The sequence below is a fragment of the Odontomachus brunneus genome, unplaced genomic scaffold, assembly GCF_010583005.1.
Source record: "Odontomachus brunneus isolate Ranch 3 - 2012 unplaced genomic scaffold, Obru_v1 Obru_scaffold_013, whole genome shotgun sequence".
NCBI classification, from domain to species: domain Eukaryota; kingdom Metazoa; phylum Arthropoda; class Insecta; order Hymenoptera; family Formicidae; genus Odontomachus; species Odontomachus brunneus.
The window spans coordinates 3,059,252-3,082,856 of NW_022639463.1; the positions used below are offsets into that span (position 1 = coordinate 3,059,252).

General features: G+C 42.2%; 1 protein-coding gene across 11 annotated transcripts; it reads left to right on the forward strand.

The window, feature by feature from the left end:
• Positions 1-366: 366 nt before the first annotated feature.
• LOC116840981 (tumor necrosis factor alpha-induced protein 8-like protein) lies at positions 367-21,977 on the forward strand. 11 transcript variants are annotated; one of them, XM_032808396.1, is made up of 5 exons: positions 594-666; positions 14,000-14,078; positions 14,236-14,410; positions 17,412-17,692; positions 18,568-21,977. In XM_032808396.1, the coding sequence occupies exons 3-5, from the start codon at positions 14,368-14,370 to the stop codon at positions 18,919-18,921; spliced, it is 678 nt and encodes a 225-aa protein (XP_032664287.1). In that variant the 5' UTR covers positions 594-666; positions 14,000-14,078; positions 14,236-14,367; the 3' UTR covers positions 18,922-21,977. The 11 variants fall into 11 exon arrangements, with proteins under 11 accessions (XP_032664283.1, XP_032664287.1, XP_032664293.1 ...); XM_032808402.1 differs by having other exon boundaries at positions 14,236-14,377; XM_032808397.1 differs by lacking the exon at positions 594-666 and adding an exon at positions 11,666-11,752.
• Positions 21,978-23,605: the final 1,628 nt, after the last annotated feature.

Consider the following 23,605-nt stretch of genomic DNA (forward strand, 5'->3'; position numbering starts at 1 on the left):
ATATTATATATTTAAGCATTGGGCGAATTTCTTAATTCATCGATGGATCCATCGATGAATTAAGAAACTCGCCCATAATTACATTAGAGAACCTATAGATGTTGAGATGTCAACAGTGATTATCTTAGCGAATATTTGCTAAAAGCTAAAAAATTTCAGTGAACAGCGATTACTCGCTAGCGAACAGCGAATGACCACGAGACCTTCAATCGCAGCGATTTATTCGCTACATGAATTTGCACCTTTAAGGAGCAGTGTCGGCCACCCAATCGTCGACTTGTACTACTTGACGCGGCCGCCGTCGGGCGCCGCCAATCGCGCGAGTCGAGCCGGTGCTATGGCAACCGGATTGGGTTTGCGCGCGTCACAACACACAGCCGTTGACAGTCGTCGCAGTCGCTTCTCGGCTGTGCAGCGCGCAGGATCGTACGGTCGCAGTGAGCTCGATGTGATATCGCCGTCAAAGTGTGTCAACGCGTTGCACTCGTTCACTCTCTCTCTCTTACTCTTTACGGTGCCGCGCAAATCAGTGAAGTTCAAAATCGCACGGCCCGCGGTTCCAGGCAGCACCGGGACCCGCGGAATCACGCAGTCGTCTTCGTGTGCGTGGAGAGGAAATTTCATCGTGCGCGATTGGGTCGCTGTCGCGACCCATACATCGCAGAGGTTAGTGTGCGCGAAATCGAGATTCAAATCGAACTTGTGCGTACCGACTGTCGCAAAATCGTCGCGATCGGATTTGCTTCCCTATCTATTTATCTATCTATCTGGCTCCCTTGTCTCTTTCTCTTTCTCCCACTTCCTCTCTTCAACTCGCCAATTAATATAATTATCTCGATTAATCGCGGGGAATGTGTGACAGCGCGGTCTCGTGCAAGGTAACCTGCATAGTAAGAGCAGTGGCGTGGCACGAATCGGTCGCTTCGAGATTAAAATTATAATTACCTCACGTGACCTCGATGCACGCGAGCGTATCGAGTCGCGTTAAACGGAATATCAGCTAATATACGAGGCGCGCGCGCTTCGGCAGAGTCGCAAAGCGATTTCTGCAGTAGTGATCGAGAATGTGAGCGATGATTAACGATCAATGGCTCCCGGGCGACGATGATGATTCATCTGGGAATAACGTCACCGACAAATTATCAGCGAAATGATAATAGATGAACGTAAAATTATGCAATATCCATCACCCGCGCGCGCGGACGCGAGGTATGAAATCGACGTTGAACAACAGGAAGAAAGGGAGAGAGAGAGGGGAGAAATAAAAGAGAAAGAGAGTCGCGCCAGGTAGAAATTATATATTGTGCAGCGAATTGTTCGGTTACCGTTGGACAGGATATTATATAGTTGAAAATTGCTGTTGGCAATTTGCCGCTTAATTTCGTTCATTAGTTTAACTGGAGTTTGAAAGAAAGTCGCCTCCGGCGAATTGTCAACATAGAAAACGAAACAATTTGTTATTAAATTGAATTATGACATTAAAACGAGAGAAAGAGAGAGAGAGAGAGAGAGAGAGAGAGAGAGAGAAAGAGAGAGAGAGAGAGAATAGAACGAGTAAGAAAATTTGTTCTTTTCTTACAACTTATATTTAAAGTCGCTACTCCAGTCAAGTGTTGAACACTACTTTATTAAGAATAGAATTATTAATTATTAATTATTAATTGTTCGTTCACTCTGTTGGACGCCAAATTACATAGTTGAGGGTCACCCGGTTTCTGTCGGTTAATCTCGCCAATTAGTTTAACCGGAATTCTGAGAAAAATCCTCAACGAACTGCGATTGTCCATGTATCTAATCGATAATCGATAAAGTTACGAAACCCTAAAATGATGAAATCGTTTAACGTCGTAACATCGGAATCGTATCGACTATATTCAACGTTCGATATAGTATTCGATTTTTTATTAATTTTATTTTTATTTTATTTTTATTTCATTTTTATTTCGTTTTTTGGGAGAAGCACATCGATTACACAATCGACGTCGGCACGATTGAATAATTTATATTTAGAGGCCAGAAAAGCAGAGCGGACTTCGCCCGGGCGAAATCGATGATCGTTACAGCATGAATTTCATCGGTGCGGACGCGTGCACGGCATATATCGGAGGGCGCGCGATTCATCGAGGGCGCGGAATTGCCTGAAATTTTTCAGCTGTGTTTCGCGGAAAACGATGGAATGAAACGCGCGCTCAATTGTCGCTGGGAGACCAAGGCTACGTGTATCTCAGCACATTGTTGACCGATCACGAGCGAGACGCGTGTTCTGGCGGTCAAACGACGTTGTGACCCAGGAAAGCATGCTTAGCTACTCGTTATGCTAGAATATGACAGAATACATTGTGCCTTTCTCTCTTCCCTTTAATTTCTCAATCTCTCTTTCTTTCTTTTATCTCATTGAACGTTCGTTCTTGCAAATTTCTTGCAAATTCAATAAAGCAACAAATCTCTCTGCATTCTTTGAATAAGTGCAGCAAATAAACACTTTGTCCCGACGACTCCAAAGAGATGAGACTAAAACGAAAAATAAAATTAAAACTTTCAATACTGCAAATATTGAATTTCGAAGTATACCAGGAAATAAAGTACCGGGAGTATCGACATGGAATATCATAATTTACATACATAACAGTCGGAATTAAATGTCACGGCGCGAGTAGTTGCTCCAATTCTCGGAAAATACGGAGAGATCGAGCGAATTCAAAATTCGTCTTCTCTCTCTCTCTCTCTCTGTTAATACTGTAACTCTAAAGTGTAAACCTCGGAGTGTTTAATAAACTCCACTCTTTCTACTTTACTCTACCCTATTCTCTCTCTCTCTCTCTCTCTCTCTCTCTCTCTCTCTGGCTCTCTCTCTCTGAAAATACTGTAACTTTAGAATGTAGACCCCCGGGGTGTTTAATAAACTCTCTCGCGAACGCATTCGTATGCGTGTGCGAGGTGCGCGCCCTCGGTAATTAGAAGAGGCTAACGAGTAAACGCGTATAAGCGCGCGCGATGAATGAGGCTGTTGTTAGCGTATTGCCCGACACTCGCTTCCCATTACGGCGCGAGGAGGCGATGCACCGGTTTTTCACAATTCCACGGCTACGCGCACAACGCACATGTGCCGCGACACCGGCCGTTGCGTTTTCCGGGCGAGTCGCAAGCGTCTGGCATATAGAACGATGCGTGTAAGGTCTTTTTGCACTCGTTTGCGCTCCGCGCCCGAATAATGAGATGCATTTCTAAAAGGTCAAGCGGAAATACATGTGCTCGCAAAAAACATTGGAAACATTTTCGCTTCGTATATAAAAATATTCATTTAATTTAAATATAGATGTCCGCATTTAATTTAAATATAGATGTCCGCATGTCCAATTCTAGATATTCACTTAATTCAACTATAAATATTCGTTGGATATTACACGGAGAAAAATAATTTGCTGACCCAGCAAATTTTCTGCTGGTCTAGTAAAATCTTTTCGTTATTATGGACAGCAGAAAGATTTGCTAATCACTATTTGCTGGATATAATTTGCTGAATCTACAAATTATTTTGCTATAAGAACCATGATGGATTTATATAAGCAGTTGCAGTTTTGCTCCGATAGCAAATAAATTTGCTAAGGATACATTATTTTGTATTAATAGCAAATTAAGTGATTCTTAGGATAAATACACTCAACAAATTTGTTCTACCTTGGCAACAAAAATACTTCTGCTCTGATGGCGAATAATTTGTAAAATTAGTTACGTCAATTAAATTTTTTTGATGTCACTACGAATATGCAGTAGTAACGACGATTTTGCTAAAAGAGAAAAATTATTTTTCTCCGTCTAGGAGTGTAATTAAATCGGCAAGTTCACGTGAATGCGCAATCAAACTTTTTCACACTAATTCACAGAGGTTCTGCTAAAGAATTTCTTATGAGGAATTCAGCATGTGACTTCATTTCTGAAGTGTTTCCTTAGTTTTTAGTAAGAAAACTACAAGCAATTAATTGTGACAAAATCGTCATCAGCCGAGTTTCAACCACTTTCTCGCAAGTTTAAACACAAAAATGTGTTTAGCGATCCAAAAAACGTGAAGTTAGCAAGTTACATAACTTGCGAAATTTGCTATGTTTTTTAGCAAAATAGAGCTTGCTGGCAATCTATTCCCGGAATGCTGAAAACATAGTAAAATTGAAAAGAATTTATACGAAAGAAAAGTACAATATTCTCTCCGTGTCTGGCACGGATACAGTTACCGCTATGAAACGCAACAGGCGTTGGGAAAGATCCTTTAACTTGGAGCAACTCGCAGGAAGCTTCGAGTCGCGCGAGACAATCTTTCTCCTATCTTCCGCGTGCTCGTTCCGGTCCGTTTAGTCGGACGTTCGCGAGGATAAACATGAAAAAGACACGGAAGCGATACGCACACACATAGTATATCGCGATAAACGCGATTCGCTTGCAAACGAGTCGGCGAGGATCGCGAGTAACGATCCAGTCGTACGACGCGTTCGCGACTTATTTGCCTCTGCGAAGATCCTTCTTTCCTCTTTTCTCTCGTTTCCACTTTGCGCGACGTACGCATAAACTACGTATAAAAATATCTCTCTTTCTTTCTTTTTTCTTTTTTTTTTAGTATCGTGCCGTTCCGTTTTACACGACGTTGCTGCGCGAAGTTGGCGCTTTTCACGTCCTGTTTCCTTCTTAAAGTCCACGCCTCGGCTGGCGTCACACGGGGTTACCTTGCCCTCGTAAAGGTAATACCCATCGCGACAAGTATCGAGAGTTCGTGCGAGCACGAGAGGAAAGTGACTTGTGGAAGAGATTACGCTCACGATGAGAGCTCCCGTTTCGCGTATAATTCCAGACGAGATTATTCCACTTGGACGTTTAATGGAATACCATTACGCTTAATAACAATTGTGATTCAATGAAACAGAGAGTAATAGAAAGTATCCCATTGATCATTAGATTCTATGACACTAACTCCGCCCTTAGAATGACCTTTCGTCATGCAATGTGCAAAGTTACGCCTCCGCCTGCAAGCGAGTGGCGGTACTTCATTATTTTCGGTCAGAGATCACGAGGTGTGAGACCGTCGGTGATTCCTATGGAGGATCTCGCGTGGAAGTCGCGTTTATTCTTCCAGTAATTGCGGCCTCCTGAGAGGCGTTGAGCGACTTTATTTCGGCGCGGCGTAAGATGAAAGGTTAGAATGATATGTGCCATATTTTTTCTGTCTTCCTATCTAAAATAACTATCTTAGATCGCGAAGAATGATCAGAATTATTCCATTATTTTGAAGTTTCTGAAAGCGGTATTCCGTTTTCTGAAATTCCTCAACGAAAATAGCAATAAAGAGGAAAAATCCAGTCATATGCTTATTAAAAAAAGAGCCCTTGGGAAATCGCGCAGTTATTTTGAATCACTATTGTGAAAAGAGGTTAATAATAATAAATATTGTTATTATTAAAAATTGCTTTTTTTTACAGGAAATTGTTTCTATATTCGGATTTCAGGATTATAACTTTTCGGGAAGTTGTGTAACTGAAAAGACGTTTCTCTCTCTCTTCCACTGTTAATAAATAATTATAATATATTAACGAGGTTAATAATAATAAATATAACGATTTAAATAAATAAAAGTAAAATTATAAAATTTGTAATAATATAATAATAATTAAAAGTAATTAAAAATAAATTTAATAATAAAAAGTATCATTACCAAAAATTGTTTCACTTTCCGAATATCCAAATTAAGATTTTTCGCGATCAGGCGTATTCACCTGAGACTGTTTTCTAAAAGCGTTGCGTTTCTTTTAATCAACAAAACTTGCAGTTTCGTTCCGCAAAAACTCGGACAACTAACACGAGGGTTAAGAGACCAACAGGCGGCCGGAGCTTTTGTGAAAGCGAGACAATCCGTCTAACTGATTCTACATTCGCGCGAGCGCGACCACGTGGTAGCATGCGAGAGAGAAAGAATGAGAGAGGGACTGTATACATTAGTCCGGGGGCAGGTGGTGGTTATCCCGAGCAAAGATGCTCAATTTAACGAGGAGGGGTAAGAACGCGCGCTCGGTCGCACAGCTGTCGACGATGCTACGCGACAGCTGCATCGCGGGGTTGAGAGCGAGCGAGAGGGCAAGAAAAGGGGAGGAAAGAAAGAAATAAAAGGAAAGGAAAACGGACCGGAGCAGTGACGGTTTCGCCAAGGGTCGCCGAGCAGCAGCATTTGACCTCGGGACGCCCGCCGTAAGAACATCATCGCGAAAATCGATTTCGCCCGCGGCGAGTCTCGCGCCGACGGGAGGTCCGTCGATCGATTTCGCCGTTCCGTAGAGCGGTCGAACGGCGAATTTCCGTTTCGATATGTACACCACTGGACGGCTTCCGTTCGTGTCGCTCGATGAAACACACACTAGGGTTGGCGGAACGCGCGCTATACGTCCCGCGTATTTCGCGTAAATTCAATCAAGTGACGATAGCAACGAACGACGAGACGATATTTCGGAGCTTTTCCACATCGATCTTCCACCTATGCAGCTGGTTGGCCTTGCATTAGCCTGATCGAATCCGTGAATAAATATTAACCATTCGTTAACGGAGAGGAAGAAACACTCTTTAGTGATACAATTTTCCGAGAAGTTATAATCTTGAAATCCAGATGGTAGAAACAATTTTCTATTAAAAAAAGAAACTTTTGCAAAAATCTCAAAAACTCTAAAAACTCTAAGTACGAAATGAAACTCTAAAAAGTATGAAATGATTTTGAATCAATGTGTTTCTATGTATTTATAATCTTATCTTAAGATTCTATTAGAAATCGGCGTGAGAATCTAACTGTTTGAGTCAATAATCATACTTTCTTAATTTATTTATTTACTTTTTATTATATATTTTTTTATTTACCTACAGTTATTTACCTGCCTAACTTGTCTTCTTCGCGCCGACTTCTAACATTGTTAAAATATTAGAATAGGATTATAGATACATAAGAATATTCATTCAAAATTGCTTCATGTTGCTTTCATGTTTTTAGGAATTTCAAAGACAGTTTATTTTTTTTTAATTCTTCATTTCGTATTCATTTCGTACTTTTCAATTATTTACTAAGTCCTCTTTTAAAAACGGTTATATTCAGCCGGATGTTTCAATCTCGATTATAATCTACCGGGAAAATTGTGCCGCTTTCCAAATTTCAGTTTTTAACCTTCTCTCTTTTTTCCCGTTTCTTTCTCGTGAACGATGCGCTTCCACCCGATCGCCGACTGTCCATGCTATCGACGTACATCCTTGATTCGTCCTCCCCCGCGGCGGGAAAGTCGATCGCACTGTCGCGACGACGTTTCCCGCGAAACGGCCGAGCTAAATTTGGATGGGTATCGGGAAAGTGTTGATTGTCAAGTCCGCGTCCTTCGACAGTGGCAGGTAGATAATGATGCGCCGGCGACTAATTTTAGAAAGGACGATCCGCCACCGAGTGCTCCGTTCTCGTCGCGTCGTCACGACGTTTCACCGGCTATGCTAATTAAGAGGAAGGACGTGGAGCTCGCGAGCTCCTTCGCGAAGCTGATCCTTTCACGTGGAAATCCCAGCCGTCGCCGGCTTGTCAAGCAGCGCGATGTTGTTGACGCGAAAGCAGGACACGTTGAACCTTGCGCACGAGAAAGAGAGGAGAGTGCAGGTATCGAGCCGCGACACCGATATTTGGAGCGCGTGCAGCCGCGCACACGTGTATGGAGAACCGATAATTACGTTTGCCGTACTGTGCGCATGGCTATAGTTTACTGACAAGCATTGTTTCGCCGAGAACACCGAACTCGGCCGGACACGGACATCGCCTTCGTAATTCCGCTCATTTCGCCCATCAGCGGTCGCTTCGCGGTGTAGAAGGAGATGAGAAAGTCGTTCTCGCATCTTTCATTGAGATTGTCTAGAAAATTACAAACAGCCGTAGTTTATTGGGGAAAGAAGGAGGAAAAAAGGTTCGCTTTTTAATTTTTCCTTGAGATTGTTTCAAGAATTTCGACTGTTGGAAAAATCGTCATGAAAAATCGTCGTTGATTGTGTCACAATGGGATGGAGGCAGGTGAAGAAGTCACTTTTAAACTCTTCATTAAAGTTGCTCAAAAAATTTTGGTTACAAACAGCCGTAATTAATCGCGTCGCGGCATAAAGGAAAGTGGTGAGGAAGTCGCATTTAATTTTAATATAGCGTAAATTTGTCCGCGGTTTTATTTTGGTTTCATCTTATGTGCTGAGGTTCTTCTGTATCTTTGGAAAAACTGTGTACGTCTAAGTCTAACAGACCTAAATTGCACATTGAGAGAAAAATGTTTAGTATTTATAACTGTAATCTGTTTGTAATCATAGAGAAATCATCATCAAATTATGATGAAGAAGACCATCTTTTTTATTAATGAGATTCTACACTAACTAAAGTTAGTGATGATAATCTTACATGTATGTTATTGCTAGACATTCTACTACGAAAAATATGGTTGGCGCCAAAATGACTACAATCTTAGTTAAGTCAGTCAATTTTTCTCCCAGTGCACCGTGTGGCCCGAGAAGTCTGTCTTAAAAGGACGTGGCTTAGAAACTCTCGTAATTGCGCACGGTGTTTCGCGCAGAATGTTCGGCTGATGCTGGCAAACAGTGGCGGGGTGGCGGCGGCGTTTGAAGGAGCACGCGACCAAGCACAGGTGCTCAGTCGCTCGTGCTCCTAAAAAGCACCGATGGCCACGGTACCTGTGAACGAAGACCCGACCTGTCGACGGAAAGGAGAGAGCGATAGAGAGAGAGAGAAAGAAAGAGAGAGAGCGAGAGCGAAAGTGCCTTCGCGATCGATCATTCGTAACGAAACGCGCGCTCGCACGCATTTTCTTCGCAACTGCTCGTACGTATATACACGAGAAACCGTTAATTTTGGTAAAATTATCTTTTTATCTCGTATTTTCTCTAAGTACTAGGTGTCTCGAGCAAACAACATGCAAATCCTGCACGCAAATTCAATGAAAAGAGAGAAAGTTGTGCAATTTTTTTCTGTCCCGACATTTGCACGCAGGAAGCGTATATTTTGCGATGAAAGTTACATTTCTATAAAATTATATGCAAAGTTATGAACTATGAAATTGCAGGAGACGTCCCAGTTCTCTCGCGACTTCAATTTGCACCGACAGATTTCTTTGAGCAATTCAGAATTGATTCTTCCTCGAAAATGTCGAGGGCAATCATTACTCATAGGGAATTTTTCGATTTTCAACGTATCTTTCTAAGTGAAATCAAAGTGAAATTCTGTTGCAGTAAAATCTATTTGAGGTCCGCGTACAATGAATGAAAATATGTGGTTGTTCTAAATTAAATTACAGTCATTCTCGGTGCGAACCATTTTTGCCGTTATTTCGACGAAAAAGTAGCGCGCGGTAGCGGTATTCATATCATAGTGTTAACATTACAGTGGCACTGTCACAGAGACAGTTTTTCGCGACTATAATTATTTCGCTGTGTAATTACAGTCACAAGCTTCCAATGCTGTTATCTCAGGATAACGGGACAGTCAGGAGATCGGTGAGATTGCAAATTCGCGAGCGCGACGCTCGAGGAGAATTAACGATATTAAAACCCCGAATGAAATGAATGCGCGTGTCGTTCATAAATGGAGACGTTATTTACTTACAGAAGAACTCGCAGATTTTCTTACAAAAACGATCTGCACGGAGAGAATTTTATAGCAAAAATTGCTACAGGATTTTGTAAGCAAGGAATAGATCGACATCCCGCAGTGATTCACTATCCTTTCATTTCGTGTGTGTTACTTTCGTACATTTCAGGAACTGAAATATGCTATTAAGACACTTGCTGCGTTTTTTAAATTTACTATGTTCAAGCTCAGCAAAATAGACCTTACTGACAGTCTATTCCTGCCGATGACACTGTCGTTAAAAGTTACAGAATCGGCAAGTTGGATTGTAATCCATCAAGTTAATAAACACAGAGTAAAGAATTGAAAAAAAATGTATAAAAAAATGTATAAAAAGCTACGATATTCTCTCCATGTGCACAATTTGACGAGATTTTTTCATGTGATTTGGTCGTTCCCCCTGATAAAACGGACTGAAATATTCATGAAACGTCGGAATCAGACAAAGAAGAATCCACGCGGCTCAAATCCGGAAACCAAATTTAATATTTTTTTACGTGTTTCGGAAAATAGAATCTTATAACCTAGTTTCAAATAAATTTTTCGATTACGCACAATTAGAGATGTGCGAATTATTCGAATTCGAGTCGAATCAAGTGAAATTCGATTCGATTCGAATTTGAATCCTTATGATTCAAATCCGAATTCGAAAATTTTGAATCAAAAAGATTCAAATACGAATCACGCACATTAGCATTAATGAAGTACTATTAAAGACATCCAGCCTTACGGGAATTAGCATGACTTGAAAAGTTTGCTATATATTAAGATTTTCTTCAAAAATATTAAAAAAAGATAATGGCTTCTAGATAAACTTTTATCGATAACTGTCAAATTGATATGTGCCGTTGCGCAGCTTTCAAGGCTGGAAATTGTATTCTATACACGTTTACCGACTATATATTATATATCTCTTACCTTAAAATGAATTGATATCACATGATCAATGTTATCTCTCTCATACTGAAATCACTATTTTCATACTGAATCCAATAATTATGTTAATTAAAAATTCTTTCAACGACTTGATTCGATTCGGGTGAAATTTCACCGATTCGATTCGAATTCAAAATTGAAATCTGAAATTCGATTCTATTCGATATAAAAAAATCTTTGATTCGCATATCTCTACGCGCAATATATCCACATGATTCGTGCATCATAACTGCTGATTATTCCGAGGAAACGGCTCCGTTGAGAGACAAGCAGCACGACGCACGAATATGCGCGCACATTGCAATCGAGAGAAATTCATTTTTGTAAAATGTCAAGGCTATTTTCTCCGGAATGTGCGCCGAGATCGCTTCGTTCTCGTTCGTTTATTTACGTTCCCTTCACGCACCGTATCTCTTCTTCTTCTTCTTCCGAATTTCTCTACGTTCTCGTATCGCGTCTGCACGGTTTGCACGGTTTTTATGTACGCACATCCGCCGTATCGTATCGCCAGGATGCGTGAGGCAACGATAAAGCGCCATTTTATTTCCATAAGAATGCCCGCTGTTTCGTTCACCGCTAAAAATAGACGGAAATTAATACTGCGAGGCTAACGGTCGGTTTTCGTGCGAGAAGCACTACTCCGACGGGGAAGCGGTTAATCGAAATCCCGATAAGGAAAAGGGAAGGAACGAAACCGAATCAAAGTGATTGTACGTCTCGTGCAATATTCAAACGGCAATAAATCGTACATTTTGGTCGCCGGAGTTGTTCGTTCTTCACGGACGCGCGGCGAACGTTTCTCGCGGTCTGAAGTCTGTGCTTTTTTCGTCTCTCTTTCGTCCCGAGTGCTCGACGCTTCGCCCATGCATAATTTATGTGACCCGTGTCGTTAATTCTCCAAATCTTTCAGTCGCAAATCATCTCTTCTGTCGCATAACCGAGAACCTTAACTCGAGATATTTTCTCCTTCGCGCGTCGCGATAAGATTTCGCGATAATATTGCGTGCGATAAGTCTCGCCGACTGTCTGATATCGTAGAGTCGAGCTGCAAGAAGCGGAGGGACTTTTCCAGAGGGAATTTTCGTTGAAGTTTTTAATCGACACGGCTGTGCTGCTCGTCGCTCTCGCCGTTCAAAGGTGAATGAGAGTCTCTGGCTCGCCTTGACGCTCCTTACAAATCGATCCAACTGCGAAAGGTATAGTGCCTTTATACCACGACCGTAAACGCGCGTGCATGCGTGCGTGCGCGCGCGCGAGGCAAGTGTGGCGTGCGACACGAACATCGACTCGCATTACGTTTCATTTCCAGCATTAGGACCGCTCATGCTCGTTGAGACAAATTGCACAAATATGGGAGAGGCACGGGACTACGCGCCATGCCGCCGCGCCGATCGCCTCTCTCGACGCGAATCCCTGGAGTTCGTGGGAGCCCGAAAATACGCGAGCTCCCGCACGGAACGCGAGACACTCGTGTACACATCGGGTCGGTGCGAAGCAAAAGTCGTCGTCGTGTCTGTCACGCAGGCAAAATTGGAAACGAAATTATCGGGTCTCCAAGTATCGATAAAAATCGTGAATAAACGAAGCAAAACGCGCACGTGACTCGTGTACGTTCTCGGACTCTTACCGAGCTCTTCCTGTTTCACTTTTAATGCCCAATTTAGCGGCTTCCCACGGGAGGAAACTTTTTTGCAAAAAGAAAAGAAGCACGAATACTTTGCACCAATTTAGTGCAGCGGGTGCAATTTTGGTATTTTCTTCTAATGGAGTCTTCCTGTTTCATTCTTAATGCCCAATTTAGCTTCCTGCGAGAGAAAATTTTTTGCAAAAAGAAAGGAAGAAGAAGAAAAAGAGTATTTCGCACGAATCTGATGCAGCGACTGTAATTTAGCACTTCCTTGAAGCATTTAATGAAGTCTTCCTCTTTTACATTTAATACCCAAATTAGCAGCCGCCTACAAGGGAAAATTCTACGATGAAAGAAAGACGAGTGTTTTGCACCGATCTAATGCAGCAATTGTACTTGGGTATTTCTTTTTCCAAACATCTAACAAGATCTTTTGTTTCACGTTTAATACTCGATTTAGCAACTTCCTAGAGAAAGTTTTTTTTGCATAAGAAAAATAAACGAATATTTTGCATCGACCTGATGCAGCGGGATGAAATTTAGTGTTTTCTTCAAACATACGATGAAATTTTTCTGTCTCACTTTTAATATATAAAACCAGTAACTTTCAGTAAGCAGTAACGAGACGGAATTTTGTAAGAAAAATACGATCTTTCTTATCAACCTGATATATCGGGTACTATTGGGATGGATTTTATCGCTTGAAGATTTCGTTGGAGATAAAAAAAAGTTGTAAGAAGGCAAAGAGTCGCGGAAGGACAGTGTAGCAAGATCTATTTCCAGAGAGATCTGTTTACAGAATCTCTCTCTTCCCGTGAGCGCAACGAAACGTCGGAAAAAGCTCAGTTGCACTTTTTCCTCGAATTAATTTAGTACGCGAGCGTGCATAACGAACCGCCGCGATCCTCATCGCCGGCGACATGGCGCAATGTCGACATTGCTCCTATCTCCGGCTGTTCCCCCGAAAATTTTTATAAATTTCACATATATCTGTGCGTGTGCGCGCGCGCGCGTGTGTGTGTGTGTGTGTAAAACGGCCGAAGGTCTAACATAAATGAAAAAAAATGAAAGGAATGCGGGTAGTCGCATCTTCGAAGGTAATATTTTGTTAAAAATGTTATCGGTGCCAAGGCTGGCGGCATCGATGTAAGGTTATACGAGAGGCATTTTATTAAGAATATTTACGAGGAACGAGATGAACGCAAAGAGACCAAGTCCGTGGTATTTTGCCCCGAGGGAGCGAGAGCGGCAAATAGATATCCGCGAAATTATCTCATCTCGACGCTGAAACAGGACCGCTTCCTGCACGATGACGTTCCCGTCGCGCGATCTCCGTATCGCAAAAGGAATAATTCGTATCCTCGACTCTTAATCGTGACGCGCTGCTTAATCGACGGTAACGAGGCGCAATTGATTGCCTCGCAAATCTCTCAACTGTTGCGAATGCTACGTTAATATCTTTTTTGTCTTCTCTTCCCTTTTTTTGCAAACGTTGTTACCAATTCAGGAAACGTATGCTTTGCACCAAAGGGACGAGTTCTCGTGCAATATTTAAAATATTGCAGAAATGCACACGGAAAATATTGCGGTGTAATTTCCACTGCAATATTTTTTTCGTGTACACAAACTTGTTGTGAAACACTTGAAACGAGTAACACTGCACTCGAATGCAGTGTGTGCGTTTCTGTGCGGATAAACAAAGAAAAATGAAAGAAAAAAAGTCGAACTTTCACAAATCTCCGTTGCAATTTTCGTAGGTGGCGTGGGGCACGGCCGTGATGGAATTGCAGAGCTGGCTGCTCTACCACCTGGTGGCTGTCACCGACTGCAATCAAGGTAAAGAGAGAGAGAGAGAGAGAGAGAGAGATAGAAAGAAATTTTGCGCGTGTGAACGAGCGACGCTCATTCATTCCTCGTGAATCCACGATCCATTTGTTTTTTCTTTTGCATTGCGTCGCCACTGTCATTATTTTGAGTTGTTCATTGATTTTAGTTACGTTTGCCTGAGTTTGGTTCACGACACCCGCACACCCACACGAACGCACGCGGCTCGCTGCGCTTCTTTATTTTCATTGTATACCGTTCCCGCAATCGCACGGGCCAGAGGAAAACCGCCGGTCTACCGATGCTCGATGGTGAGTTTGACGATGCGAGACGTCGCCGTGACTGTGAGTAACACGCATATTTTACTTTATCTAAGGGGTCCCTCGCCTTATCGCGCCTGTAAGGAATTCTGCTGCCGGCGCTTTCGCCGCCGTTCTCAGCAGGCTGGAAATCATACAACGTTTCGCTCAGGTCGCCGTACTTTTCACCTTTGCGCCACATTCGCCTCGCGTCATTCTTTTGTTTTCCCTCGGTTATTAAAGCAATTCAGATTCGAGGAGGATACCGGCGACCCACTTCTTCTCGCGGCGCATTCAACATCGGGCGAGACATTATGAGCGAGTTTGAGACGTAGACCGCCATGGGGATGACCACAAGTTCGTCACGTCTCATTAATTTACGCAGCAGGCGTGACCGATTACACGTGTAGCGAATTCAACATGCGATAAGAAGTTGTGAACCCGTTGGTTACTTTCATTTCGACTCGACTGTCTCCTTGCTCTCGGTGAGTTCGTCGAATGTCCGTTGAAATTGAGAAAATGATTGGGATGACATACCTGGAGACATGACGCGTCGTCCTGCGTCCTTTGTCCCGCGACTTGCAAGATTCAGCGTCCAGTTCCGACTGCTCCAGAAACTCCATCGTGGCACTGACATTGATACGCGACATTGACACTGACACTCGCGCAGATACAACTCGGCCGATGAAACAAACACGTGTTAACTGACGCGACACCGACGAGATACTGATTCAATATTTGGATCACCCGACAGAAATCGCAGATGAAACACTGACGCGTCTCGCGCCGCGGTGTACGTCCTTTTCGCTCGTCGACTCGAAACACATAATATTTCGGACAAGGGAAGGTGCGCGACATTATCGAAACAATTGGCAGGCAAAACAATCGAAGGGTACAACCGTCAACCTGGCCAATCGTCAACGGCACGCGCTTGCTCGTCGGTTCAAAACACAATGATTCGAGCACAGAAAGGTATGAGATAGAAGTATCAATGCCCGAACACGTACGGGAACGTGCTGTACCTTGGACCTCTTTTGACATTTCCATTTTTATTTTTGTTATTTTAATTGGCAGATAATATAGAAGACACACATACAAACCACATGGCTCTGTAACCTTCATAGATAAGAAGTCTCGCGGCAAACACAATGAATTATCATATTAGCAATGTGAAAAGTCATTAGATAACCTATATGGATCCAAAGTACAATAGACAGAGAATCATTTTACATACATCGCTCTTTGTACCTGAATAGAAATGTTGATTCTGTATTTAATTCTTAAGGTGTCGTATATCTTTAATAAATTCGCACTCGGCTGCACTTTATTTCCCAATAAAAAAAAGGTACAGTAGGTCCAACATACAGCACCTTCCCCTGCCTAATCCTGGACATTCTTACTGGACTCTATATATTGAATACACACATTAAGAAAAAATCTGTAAAAAATAACAAATATTTATTCGAAGTAGGTACACTAACAACATATTTACTTGGTTCTAAATTCTTTTATTTAAGTAGAATAAACAATTACTTTCATGAGAAAAGCTAGCAGCATTTAAGAAAATGTATATTTTCTTACTTTGAAAGATATTTTGTATTGGTATAAGTGAACACGCGTTGTTAGTACCCAACGAATTTTAAACACATTTGTATTCAAAGATGAAAACAATCACAATGTTCAGAATTAGACACGTGTCCGGAAACTGTTATCGTACACAACGTGCGAGACGATTGGCAAAAACGTTCATGCCCAACCGCAATCGCCTGCCAATAACGCACACATAATCTCAACGATGACAACAATTTTCCAAAGCATTCCGCCAGTGTCCCACCTGGATTCCGTCGTCGTCTTTTCTCCGTTTCTGTTTGAAGTTTCCTTGTCGTCGTCTCGAATCTAAATTTAAATCTTTATCGATATTATTGGCGCGCTATTATTGAGACTTATATGGAGGAAACCGCGGTGAATAAACATTCGTGGTGTTATCGAACGACAATTGTGCTTCTGTACACTGTTACACCTCGACACTCTTTGTTGGTTCTTCGAGTTGGATGAAATTCGCGGTGTTAATGTGGAAAATTATGATCCGACTGTGTACTTACTGTAAGTAACTTCGGTTGTTTCAACTTCAGTTTAGCTTCGAAACAATTCTCATCGTGGAAATCGGTGTGGCGGTCCACGTGTTAAGTTCACGCTGTCGAAAAGTATGATCTCGAATTTTCGGCTTTTATCAGTCCATCTTTCTTTCGTCGTTTACTTCCCTAAAATTTCTCATATCTTCATCTGATGGAGTCTCAGCCGACCGACGGCTACTAAGGCTTGTATTGATAGTCCTTACTTGAAATTCGTCTCGCATGAGATACTCAGATCTGAATTTCAAATTATGTCCCGATGTGTTTTATTTGAATTATTCGTGACGCTCGTAATTCAATCGAAGAACTCTCATTTAACTCGGAACTCAGACATGAGTGTTTCACGCGAGACAAGTTCCGAGTAACGTCTATTAATGATTATCAGCTGAAACTTCTCCCGTACTTGGATTTTTATTCCGAATTAGATCCAAGTTTCTCAGTTGAATTATAATTTATCTGACATCGTCGCGATTCAATCGAGTAGCTCTCGTTTAATTCTGAATTCGAACCCGAGTGTTCTCGTTTGAGACGAGTTTCAAGTAATAACTATTCATACGAATCTGTGTGAGTGAAAAGTCATTCATTCGAATTCAGGTGGCTCGGCTGACACTCCGCGTGGAATTTCGCTTGAAGAAATTTCGAGGGTGCGTACTTACCGTAACTTTGGCCATTGAAACTTGAGTTTAGCTTCGGGACAATTTCCATGGAAATTAGCGTGGCTGACGTCAACGTGCTAAGTCTGCGTTTTATGTTGATAAATATAACTTAGGATATTTAAATTTAATGACTCTCTCAGGCGGCGACTCTGCATAAGGTGGCTGATTTGGGGAGGGGAGGAGGGGTTCGTCGAATTAAAGCAACCTTCAAGCTCCTCCTCGTTTGAGGTCGTTTACCGCGTGCGAAAATAATTGCAGTGATGCAGTCGGCGAACGGAATCGGTGGCGGCGGCGGCTCGTACACCGCCGGAGGTGGGACCGGAAGTCGCACTCGCGATTTGGGCTTGCGCGCCCAGAAGAAGCTGCTGGGTCGCATAGTGTCCACCGGGGCTGGTCGGTCGCTCTTCATCGACGACGCCACGGCATCGTTGCTCGACAACCTGTACAAGCTGATGGAGAGCATCGCCAAGAGCAACCCTCATTTGGACAAGAAGGAACCCGAGAAAGTCCTGAAGAACATCGTCAAGTTATCCATTAAGGTAATTTCGACGACGGTTTCGTGGATCGTGATCGATGATGGACGAATCGCGGAGATGGGAAGCGACGACGAGAACACTGCGAGGAGATCACCGTATATGTACACTTACACACACACACACACACACACACACACACACACACACACACACACACACATTCGCGTGAGCTTCGCTGAACGTTGTTTCGTACATGCTGTAGTAAATTGGACATACCGCGTACTGTCGGTGACGAACGGAGGAGTTTGGGAAACATTATGATTAGGATTACAAATTTTATAAGTTACACGACTTGCAAGTCACAGATTACAAATTACAAGTTGCATGTCACTTTCTGTCTTGTATTTATTTTGTTGTTGGTAACGACAATAATGATAGCGCAATTGAATTTCGCGCGTCAAAGCGGCTCCCTGCCGAAAAATGCAGTCTTAAACAAGTTCAAGTTAAAATTTCATTCAATTTCTCATTTCAATGACAGGATTCTCTTAAGTCAGAAAAGAATTCTTTGTCGATTGATTGTCAACAGAGAAATAGGAAAAGCTCGTGAAAAACATCTGGAAAATTAAACATCTGGAAAGTCGACATTGTTTTACCTTACTTTTATTAAAAATTTCCAACACCTCTCTCTTAAAGCTGAATAAAATCCCACTCTTAATTTTCAATCTAGCGAATAAGATTTCGCTCGAATCTCTGTCGTTTGTCTAAATTGATCATTTTCAAATGTCCTAATTTATAGATATAATTATATATTATATTATATAATTATATTTTATATTATAATTATATATTTTTCATACATATAAACATTACACATATAAACATTACACATATATTATATGTGTAATTAATTAATAATACACGTTTCCGGCACTCCGCAGATCGGGCTCGTGCAACGCAGCCACCAATTCCGTCCCATCGACGCAGAGAAGCTGGAGGAGATCCGGGAGGCTCTGGGGGCAATGACGATGACCGTCGTCTCGTTCTACGAGGTGGACTACAGTTACGACCAGGAATACCTGTCGGGGTCCCTGGAGCGTTGCCGGTCTCTGATACAGGAGCTGATAAAGCCGCATCTCACCGACAAGTCGTCGCAACGTTGCGATCAGGTGTTCGATTTCCTGTCGTATCCTAAATTCTTGGACTCGGTGTTCAGATACGATTCCGAGCACAGACCCGTCCTCGGTATGCTAGTCAGTGACCTCAATAAGGCGCTGGATGCCAGGCGGCTTTGATTCATCGAGGACATCGGGACGTCGACGCGGGCGGTGGCGACGACGAATCGTTTGCGAGGCGGATATCTCTATCTTTCTCGGCGACGGTTTCGTGGATCGTGATCGATGATGGACGAATCGCGAAGATGGGAAGCCGCGACGACGAGAAGACGGCGAGGAGATCACCGTATATATACATTTACACACACACACACACACACACACACACATACGCATGAGATTCGCCGAACGTTGTTTCGTACACGCTGTAGTAAACTGGACGTACCGCGTACTGTCGGTGTGATCGGAGGAGTTTGGGAAGCATTACGATTTGGATTACAAATTTTATAAGTTACACGACTTACAAGTCAGATTACAAATTACAAGTTACAGATTACAAGTTGCATATATAGACTTTCTGTCCGGTATTTATTTTCTTGTTGGTAACGATAATAATGATAGCGCAATTGAATGTTTTGAGTAATAACGATGAATGTAATCGTCACTTTTTATCGTGACTTCGCGCATGTAAATTACACGAACGTGTATGAGATGGGCGGTAGCGAGTCGTGAGAGGTTTTCAAAAATTGATGAAAAAAATACCCAGACAGAGCGCAGTGTACTAGAGTCTAAAAGTGTAAAAGATGTCTCAAAGACTTCTAAGTCTTGGTCTACAATCTTGCTTTAAGCTCTAAGCCGTAAGCAACTGACTAATCACAGTCGATTATTTTCTTTACGTCTTAAGTATAATCGACTGTAGTTGGTCAATTGCTTCCGGCTTAAAGCTTAAAGAAAGATTGAGGGCCAACACTAAGAAACGTCCTATTTCTTTCAGATATTTCTTTCAGATCTTTAAGATTTAACATATTTTAGTGATTTCTGCTGTCCGGCTAACAGAAATTATAATGATAACTTGTGAGTGACGGTAACGATAACAAGTTATTTTTTTCAAAATGATTAACAGTGATAAGTGTCGCTTTCAAGACGTAACTTCCCCAACTCCGGTGACAACGTATAGCTTGTCGTAGCGATAGATAGTAAACAGGTGTTTTTCTTGCTCGCGACCACCCGGAAGCTGGTGTCCGGCCACTGCGTGGTCGGGTCACGCTCACTGATTTTTACGCAATAATCGTCTAATATTCCGCTTACTTTAAGAACATCTTTCACCCGCCTTACGTATCAACCGGCGTACGTACATATGAATGTATATACGAGTATATGTATATTACATTTGCGTTGGGTTACACGCGCACATACACACGCGCAGGATACCACTTGTCGGTCCACACCAAAAAAGAAATAACGAGCTTACACTCATGTGCGGCCCGATATCGGGAGGATGAGACGTCGACGCGCGAGGCCGCGTGTTCCCTCGAAATCGTGCATCGGGCTTGACACTATCGATTATCGTCATTTTCATCTTTTTTAACTTTATACACTCGAAGAAGATACATATACTTTCTCTAGGATTTGAATAAATCCTCATAGTGTAACTGTAAAATTTATTCGAGAATATGACAACATATCATTCTGTATTCTCATTTTACGCGTGCCAGGGTCAACTAACTCCCTCATACGTCGAGTTTTATAATCTTTGTAACTTGTAGACAAAAATCGTGAAACGATCGTGGTACGCGATTTCGAAGAATGACCATATTAACAATATCATTTACGATGATGCGCGCCACGGAATTCCAGAAGCTGAGGTACATCTTGCACAATGGCTGCGTTCAGCAAAGAGAGAGAGAGAGAGAGAGAGAAAGCCGCTTTGCAACTGTTATAACATTCGTGAATTTCATTGGTATATACTCACAGATTTTATCAAGGTTAAAAGCAGAGTATATAGCAATCAGATTGCAGCAATCGCGAATTTTACATCCGATGATATTTCTCTGCTGAACGCGGCCGACGAAACTCGCAAAAGTCATTCCAGGTCGCGGAGTCGGATAGCCATTCGCCTTGGTACAATTTTCACTCGCGATCGTGATTACATGAAGTTACCTACTTACGCCTAGGCGTTTTAGATTTAATTATAATTCAATTATCACCACTTGTGCGCGAATGTGGCGTTCCCGCATTGCGGTGCGTCGTGGCTGAACATGCTAAACGCGTGCGGAGTGCGGAAAGAAGTGCTCGGGGTCGGGCTCGGTTTAGATCTGGTTCGCGGTTGCGCTCGACCATCGCGTATCGACGCGTATCGTCCGGGTTGTCCTTCGTATTTAAAACCACCCGGTAATAGCGTCGCGTGCAACGGATCCTCTTTGCGTCGAGCCGACGGTCACGCGACCAAGTACCCCTATAATTTCCCAGTGCTATTTCGCGTTTGGATCATAACGCGACCGCTGAGAGACGAGATTCTAGGACTCGTATTAATAGTTGTTACTCGAAAGCTGTCCTACGTGAAATACTCAAGTCTGAATTTAGATGAGTTTTTTTACTTGAATTATATAATGCAATTTTTCGCCAAATTTTCCGCGAAAAGAAGGCAATCGAGATCTGAAACACGGCTATTCCTCTTGACGAGCTTGACGGCACATCCCGCACAAATGCGACCGACCGCCGAGTGAAGGACACGATGTACGAGTAGGTAGTGTATATTCATAAAATATTCATAACATATGAATGTATGCTGCAATATATCTGTAATGTATGAATAGATTGGCACCGATCCGAATAGCGAGCGAGAAGTTTGCACCCGTTGGAGAGATCCCGCGACGCGTTGCGTTCTGATCGCGACACACAATCCACTATTGTTACAACACTCTTCCCTCTCTTCCACTTGCGTGCAAGTGCGCATTTTTTTACAGGATCGAACGGTGTGAAACAATTCCCCTACATATCCAATTCGTTCGCCATCAGATATCCCTCGGACATATATACACGCACGTACAGAGTGAGACATTCGCGTAGGGGAGGAAAAGGCACGACTTTGTCTCGACACTCCATGCGCATTTTGTACGCGATATACATCCACGTTTACACGTTATTTGTGACGATTGTCGATATTAAGAGAAAAATGTTGTATGAACGATACATCACGATATTAATAATAAATTATTACTAATAAACACCATCGATCCCGAGAGTTTTCTTTGTGTCGCCGCTCGGTGCATCACGTGTGCCTGGAAGTCAGAGGATGGGGGCGAAGGGACGGGGATGCTGTCATGAAGCACGAAACGGTGGTGTCAGTCTCAAGAGCTTGGTATATTTATTTACATAGACATACGAAGTCGCACATATAAAGTTTTATAACGATAGTTTCTTCCTCATCCGCCGTTCGCCCGCTCGAATCGTCGTGAGCGTGTGCAAAGGTACTTCTCTTTCGCGATAAAATCATCAAACGCCACCCTTCAAACCCTGCCACCGCGATATTGTCCTTTTCTTTTTTCGGGTTTTTACGCTTACCGTTAACTAGCTACTGAGAGCGCGATGCGACAAACCGAACGGTCTGACGCGTCGCAGACACACGGTTGTACGTTTGTATGAAATTCGTGTTCTCGTGTAAGATATAAAAGTATCGAGTCTCCGTTTAATCTATTGTTACATAGGGTGATCCCTTATGGCAGGTAGAATAGAGTAGACGATGTCCTTTTAGTACGTTCAGAGAAAAGTGGCGACCAAAAGTGGTGACACAACTATGTGAATTTAGCATGTAGAAATTATATAATGTATATAGTTTTATTAAGTATTTTGCAGTTATTTCAACTCAAGTTTTAGTCGCGACGCAAATAAAATAATTTATTAAACTATATACATTATAATTTTACATACAAAACTAGTATAGTTGTCATTTATATTAGGGGCTACCGCAATGTCTTTTTCTCTGAGTGTAGATGTGCTGAAAATGTATGTTTAATATGAAATAAGTTATGAGAAATTTTCGGAATTGTCATTTTCTCTCGTGCAAAATTCAATCGGCCGCAAATGTAATCGATGCGTCTCCTGCGGTAATACATCTAGTATTTAATATTGCTTGCAGCTATAAACAATTTCTTCCGACTTATAGAAAAGTTCTCCTCGCAATGTAAGTATAAACACTGTCATATCTCTGCGACTCTCCGTGAGGCTTACCAGTTTAAATAAAAATGCTCAGTATAATATATTGATGCTCTTGGCAGTTCCTTTGACGACATTGATCTCATTAAATACGCTTTCTTCGAGATCCTACGCGTTGACAGGACAATTTTACCATATTTTATCTTTTCCTCCACCTCCTTTAGATAGACCAGTTTTTTTTTTCAGACACCCCGCATTTTATTTCAAGACGAATCAAGACGCGTGGCGAGAATAGTGGCAGCAGCTTGAATTCGGGTTTTTGTACACGTTGTCACTCTGTATGGATGTTTATTCCAAATAATTCGGACGTGAAGCGATGCCGAGAAAAGTTCTCCGGTAGCTACCCGTTAACTATTGCTTGTTTATAAAAATAGGCTATTAGATGCTGTGAATGTCTGTTTGCAGATGCTGCAGATGCAAATCTGAAATATACCTGTGAGCATGATGCTTAAAGGTATTCATGTCTATATATGCAATATATTTTAACCGGGGATGCGAGTATTAAACAAGTATCACACGTTCGGGACGCACAGAGGTTTGTTGTGTGTGTGTGATTACGCTAATAAACGTCTGCCCTCTGCGACTATGCTAACAACGACGGATCCTCCCTTTATCTTTTTCTTTCTAGTTTTTTTTTTTTTTTTTTTTT